The sequence below is a fragment of the Dipodomys ordii genome, unplaced genomic scaffold (assembly GCF_000151885.1).
Source record: "Dipodomys ordii isolate 6190 unplaced genomic scaffold, Dord_2.0 Scaffold141, whole genome shotgun sequence".
Lineage (NCBI taxonomy): Eukaryota > Metazoa > Chordata > Mammalia > Rodentia > Heteromyidae > Dipodomys > Dipodomys ordii.
The window spans coordinates 2,323,037-2,329,199 of record NW_012267357.1 but is presented as its reverse complement, the minus strand read 5'-3'; the positions used below and the strand labels follow the sequence as shown (position 1 = coordinate 2,329,199).

At 49.1% G+C, this 6,163-nt stretch overlaps 1 protein-coding gene across 1 annotated transcript; it reads right to left on the bottom strand.

The window, feature by feature from the left end:
- Positions 1-1,370: 1,370 nt before the first annotated feature.
- Positions 1,371-4,106, bottom strand: Sdf2l1 (stromal cell-derived factor 2-like 1). The gene is made up of 3 exons (XM_013031529.1): positions 3,842-4,106; positions 3,316-3,512; positions 1,371-1,762 (listed from the first exon to the last, which is right to left on the bottom strand). The coding sequence occupies exons 1-3, from the start codon at positions 4,026-4,028 to the stop codon at positions 1,481-1,483; spliced, it is 666 nt and encodes a 221-aa protein (XP_012886983.1). The 5' UTR covers positions 4,029-4,106; the 3' UTR covers positions 1,371-1,480.
- Positions 4,107-6,163: the final 2,057 nt, after the last annotated feature.

The window sequence follows — 6,163 nt, the reverse complement described above, 5'->3', positions numbered from 1 at the left end:
GCTGAGATCTGAGGGTCACGGTTCAAAGCCAGCCTGGGCAGGAGAGACCGTGAGACTCCTATCTCCAATAAACCACCAGAAAACCGGAAGTGGCACTGCAGCTCAAGTCGTAGAGCGCTTGCCTTGAGCTGAAGAGCTGAGGGACAGCGCCCAGGCCCAGAGTTCAAGCCCCATGGCCAAAAAAAAAAAAAAAAAAGGTATGGCGGTGGAGGGCCAGGGTCTCAAAGGGAGAGAGGAAGAAGTAGAGTAATACATCCAAGGCTTTCCCACAATGACCCATCCCACAGAACTCAATTGACTTAGAGCTTCTCTCCCATCCCCACCCTCCTAGCATTTAAAAAGACCAGTTGATTCCCCAAATATAAGTTCTTATTTCCACACTATTCCAAGCCCTTTCTGGCAAGCTGCCACTTCCAACCTCTCCTTGGACTCTTGCTTCAGGGAAGCAGCACCCAGCAGCTCCCTGAAATCCTTCCTCAGAGCTCAGTGAGCTAGTCCAGGAAGTTTGTCATCCCCTCCTGCACCTCCACAGGCCACCCACATACCAGTAGAGCTATTAGTTTGCTTAATTTGGCCCTCCCAGTTTGTTATGCTTCTGTCTTTAAATTACAATACTTACATTGACCAAATTGTGTCCCCTCTTCCAGTAAGCCCTCTCAGATTTCTGCAAGGATTTTCTTTGTAGTTATTTTCACTTAAGGTATCTTGGTAAATTCTCTTTAGGATCTTGGAATGCTGTGGTGAAGACCTGAGATGCCACATCCCTGAGTAGTTTGTAGAGAGTGGAATTCCATTATACCAAGAGTCAGGGATCCTGACCTGGCACTTGGTCAGAAACAAGTGTCAAGACTGCCACAGCAACCACAGGAATGAGGTCTACATTACAAGAGAAGAGGGGACTGGAGAGCCTGAGTCATCTACGTTGGACCTTAATAAGAAATTTCATTAAGTTCAAGAGCTGGGAAACTCTCTTGACATCATAGCAGCTAAGGGTAGAGAGGAGAGCTGACTGCTCAGAGAAGTATTAAAAAGCATAGAATATCAAAAAGGTTTGGACAAGCTGGGCCCTGGTGTGGCTAACACCTGTAATCCTAGCTACTTAGGAGGCTGAAACTTGAGGATTGTGGTTCAAAGTTAGCCTGGTCACTAAGAGACTTTTATCTCCAATTAACAACTCCAAAACTGGAAGTGGCACTGTGGCTCCAAGTGGTAGAGCTCTAGTCTTGAGCTAGAGAGCTCAGGGACAGTGCCCAAGCACTGAGTTCAAGCTCCATGACCACCACTAACAACAACAAAAAGAACAGATGGTAAACTGGGTCTGGGCTAGGCAGCAAACTCCTGGTCACCCCCAGACTCACAGCAAACACAAACACAGACCAACGTTCTTTAATCACAAAGGCACTTGAGGACCCCTATAAACACAAAGTCTCTGCTGAGAGTGGCTCTGCATCCTCTGCCACCCAGTTATTCATCCGTGTACTCAGAGTTCATCATGACCTGCAGAGGGCTCTGCACCAGGCTTGATGAAGATGCCTTCCATGGCCTTCCATGTATTGTGTGTGTTGGCACTGGGCATGCCGTGTACCTCAAGCTGTCCACGGATGGGACTCCCATACTGCTCACCAGTGACTGACAGGAATACAGAGGTGCCCACATGCTGGAAGCGCACAGTGGCCTCACGTTCCCAGTGCTGCCCAGAGCAGCGCACTGTCCACAGGTCCAAGTCATCACCCTCACCATCTTCTCCAAAGGCACTGACCTCCTGTAGGCATGGGATTAAAATGGGTTAAAATGATCAGCACAGAGTCCCCCTGAAGCTGCTTGCCTGGCAGGGGAACTTGGACCCCATGCACTCATCTCTAGTCCTTTCCCTGCATCTCTGTGATCCTCAGCTTCTACAGCTGCAAAAGTAAGACAGCAGGACCCTGCCCCTGCCCCCCCCACCAGTATTCTTTCCCCAGTGTAGAATTTATGACACATACACATGTATTCATGCAACTATGTAGTGATCACTGGTCCCTTGAGAGCTAAAACCTTTCTCCTCATTCTCAAGTCCTAACCCCTCTAAAGTCCAGGGCCTAATTGAAGCCTCTATCTCCAAAAGCATTGTCAGGCTGGGTAAACCTGACTCATTGTAATCCTCGCTACTCAGAAGGCTGAGATCTGGGGCTTGGAATGTGACTTAGTGGTAGAATGTTTGCCTAGCATGCATGAAGCCCTAGATTACAGAAAAAGCTGTGCTGTGGCTCAAGTGGTAGAGTGATAGCCTTGAGCACAGAGAGGCTCAGGGACAGAGCCCAGGCCCTGAGTTCAAGCCCCAGAACTGGCAAAAAAAAAAAAAAAAAGGCTGAGATCTGAAGACTGTGGATCAAAGCCAGCCCAGGCACAAGAGTGTCTTCATGAGACTCTTATCTCCAATTAACCACCAAAACAGCCAGAATTGGGGCTGTGGCTCAAGTGGTAGAGTGCTAGCTTTGAGCAAAATAGCTTGGGGACAGCACCCAGGCCCTGAGTTCAAGCCCCAGGACTGGCACCAAAAACAAAAAAAACTCAGATCTCAGCCTCCTGAGTAGCTAGGATTACAATGAGCCACCAGTACTCACCTGACATTGCTTTTGGAGATAGAGCCCTCAAGTGTGGACTGGACTTTAGAGGGGTTAGGATGTTGAGAACAAGGAGAAAGAGGTTTTAGCTTCCCCCCATCCCAATCTACCAGCCACAGCTGTAATGATCTCCCTGTGTGTGTAGGCCTGCAAGTGCACGTGATTGTGTACCAGGGCCTGAGTGCATTTTCACTCAAGACTAGTGTTCTACCACTTGAGCCACAACTTCACTTCCAGTTTTTTGGTGGGTAATTAGAGATAAAGGCCCCACAAAATTTCTTGCCTGGGTTGGCTTTGAACTCAGGTCTCAAGTAGTACAGGTTTGAACCAGTGGCAACTCACTTAATCTCCAAGTCTTGACACATGCTCATAGAGGTTTGGAAAGTCTGTTTCCTCTCTGGGGCCAAGAAGAGAGCTCCTCATCCTTCTACACCCTGCCGAGATTTCCCCTCCCCTGTGGAATTTCCTATTCCACATCCAGAAGGCTGTGTGGATCCCTCTTCCGAGTCTCATGTACCTAGCAAAGAGGAGCTAATGACAGGGATCTATCTCTCTTCCAATTTCTCAGCAGGACTGGAAGCTCCTGGGGATAGGATCCCCTTATCACCAGAGAGGGCGCTCAGGTAACATTTCAGAATTGAAATCCCCATTTCTCAGAGGCCCAGAAACCTTAACCTGGGTGCCTCTCCACCAGGTCAGGGAGTGGGCTTACCTGGTTATTGGATAGCGGCGAGGGAAAGTGGTGCGTGTGCAGATTCTTGCCCGTGAGCACGTGGGTGAGCCGCACAGCCTGCCCGCAGCGAACCGGGAGCCCCCGCGGGCACCCGCCCTCCGAGCCGCCGCGAATCCGCCAGTAGCTATTGGCGTCGTCTGACGCTTCCACACCGGTCACCGACTGTTGGCCGCTGCCTGAGGAGTGACATCCCCACCCACCCCAGGGTCTGTCAACCGCAGAATACCGGACGCTGGTCTTGAACATCATCAAACTATCCCCACAACCCCAAGTCTGGGACTCTAAAAGCTCAGTCCTGCCTGAACCCCAAGGCACCAGGTTCCCTGTTGACCTTCCCAATAATGTAGACGGCCCCTCAGAGCCCCCGTCTTTATCTCTCAAGGGCCCCCAATGACTCTAGGTTCCCCCAGCCACCCAGTTCACGACATCCCACGGATCGCTACAACTACAGCTCAACCTCCCCTCCCCCGGGGTCCCCCCACCCCCAGTGGCCAGCTCCGCGCACCAGATCCGTATTTGATGTCATGTGAGTGCAGCCGAACCCTGTGGTTCGTGTTGAGTAGCTTCAGCACCGACCCACATGTCACGAGTCCCGCGCCAGTCTTCGAGGTGCCACCGCCTGGCACCAAAAATGCCAGTAGCAGCACCAGGAGCGCTAGTCCAGCAGCCCCGCCGCGGCCCGCGCTCCACATCGCCGCTGCCCGGCCCCCGCTGCTCGGGACCCTGGGAAGCTTCCGTCCCCGCCACAAGCCAATCCGGCGCTGACAGCGCCCGCTCGCGGCAGCAAATCGCCATCCCGCTCGGCGCTCTTTCCGCACTGCAATTGGATTACAGTGAAAAAGACCCACCCCCAGCTTTCCAGAAAGGGAGGTGGGAGGGGACTGCAGACACGAAGAAGGTTTTGATTGGTCCACGCTTCGGAAAACTCGCCAATGAATGCCAAGGCTCTATTCCCAAGCTTTAAGAGATCGCGGGGTGGCTTGGTGAGTGAGCTTCCTCAGCGTTAGGTCAACTGAACACCAAAATACCACCTCAGTGTCTTAAGACCTTTATGCCAGGAAGCTTGTGATTCTGGATTCCTAGGGCCTTATTCATGTGTCTCTCCCTGGGCCTGCAGCTTGCCTTTTACTCTTTTCTTTTGGTGCCAGTCCTAGGACTTGAATTAGGGCCTGAATTTAGGACCTGGGCTCTGCCTTGAGCTTTTTTGCTTAAGACTAGCACGCTACCATTTGAGACACGTCTGCCTATTTGGTGGTTAATTGGAGATAAGAGACTCACATCTTTTTCTACCCCTGCTGGCCTTGATTCTCAGATCTCATCCTCTTGAGTAGCCAGGATTACAGGCATGAGCCAGCAGTGACTTGCTAATTTCAGTCATATATATATATATGTGTGTGTGTGTGTGTGTGTGTGTGTGTGTATGTATATATAGTGTTGTGTGTGAAAATACTGTACAGAGGGTTACAGTTACATGAGCAAGGTAATGACACATTTCTTATCAAGCATTGTTGCATCCTCCTTTGTTTTTCACCTACATTCCCTTCCCTCCCACCTCCATAACTACACTCCCCTACCCCCCCCCCCATTGCAGTCTTGAGGCTGCTGGGTCACTATATTTTGTGATCACAACTCTGGGATCTGTGACTCCATTGCTGAATCCCCTGATCCTTCAGTCTTTTACCCTTGGAATTCATTGATTCCCCCAGCTATTTGATATCTCTAACACTTGGTCACCTAAATCCCTGGACAGTGGGGTTTCTGAATTTCTCTGACCATTCTTCCATGCCAAACTGTCATGATCACTGGGTCAGGCAGTAGAGGGCAGCAGGGAGCTATGGTTTTGAGGAGAATAGCAGGTTCTCAAAGAAGTCACAATGCTGTCTTAGGAAACCATAACCCAAGGACACTAAGGAACTGAAGGAACTAAGCCTGTGTAATTATGACTCAGGTCTTCTGGACATAGGTGGGTTCACATCTTGATACCTTCTCAGACAATTGTCTGCTCAGTCTTCAAGGGAGGAAAAGCTGCCATTGTTTACTTATTCATGCAAAGTGCCTACATTGACTTCACTCCAAGCTTTATGCTGGTGGTCACAGAGGAACTGCCTCTGAGCTGCATTTCCTAATAATCTGACAAATCATGTACTTACGGCACCGGAAAAAATGGTGATTAAAGTTCATATTAAACTATTCAGAATTTTGCATTAAAAAACCCAAAGATGCTGAAAACAAATGGTCTATGTCTGTAACACAAACTACTTAGGAGGCTTAGATCTGAGGCCTGCAGTTCAAAAGTAGCCAGGGGAAAGTCCATGGGACTTTTATATCCAATTAGCCAGTAAAAGCAGAAGTAGAGCTGTGGCTTAAGTGGTAAAGCATTAGTCTTGAGTGAAAAAGCTAAGATAGTACCCAGGTCCTGAGTTCAAGCCCTAGTACTGGAGGGGAGAGAGAGACAGAGACAGAGAGAGAGAGGCCTTTTCAGTACAGCAACATGATTTGATTTTTTTTAATAGTACTGGAGTTTGAACTTAGTGCCCTGGTAGGAAGTACTGTACCACTTGAGCCCTAAGTCTTTTATTTATTTTTTACCTTTTTAAAAGATGTTCCTGGGGCCAGTCTCTGACCAAAATTTTCATGATATGTGCCTCCTGAATAGCTTGGATTACAAGGGTATAATGGTGTTAATTTAGACTGTTTTCTGTAGTGCTGAGGGTCAAACCCAGAGCCAAACACTCTCCTACTGACCTCAAAGCAAGGTTTTTCAGTTTAATGTTGCTTTGATTTTGAATTACATGTGGGATAACAAAACTTGAATCTGGACATCAGT

Excerpts from the sequence above, each read along its gene's own strand:
- Sdf2l1 (XM_013031529.1), bottom strand. The coding sequence starts at position 4,028 with ATGTGGAGCGCGGGCCGCGGCGGGGCTGCTGGACTAGCGCTCCTGGTG. Across the intron at positions 3,513-3,841 it reads TGACATCAAATACGGATCTG|GCAGCGGCCAACAGTCGGTG; the intron begins GTGCGCGGAGCT and ends GTCACTCCTCAG. Across the intron at positions 1,763-3,315 it reads CGCCGCTATCCAATAACCAG|GAGGTCAGTGCCTTTGGAGA; the intron begins GTAAGCCCACTC and ends CCATGCCTACAG.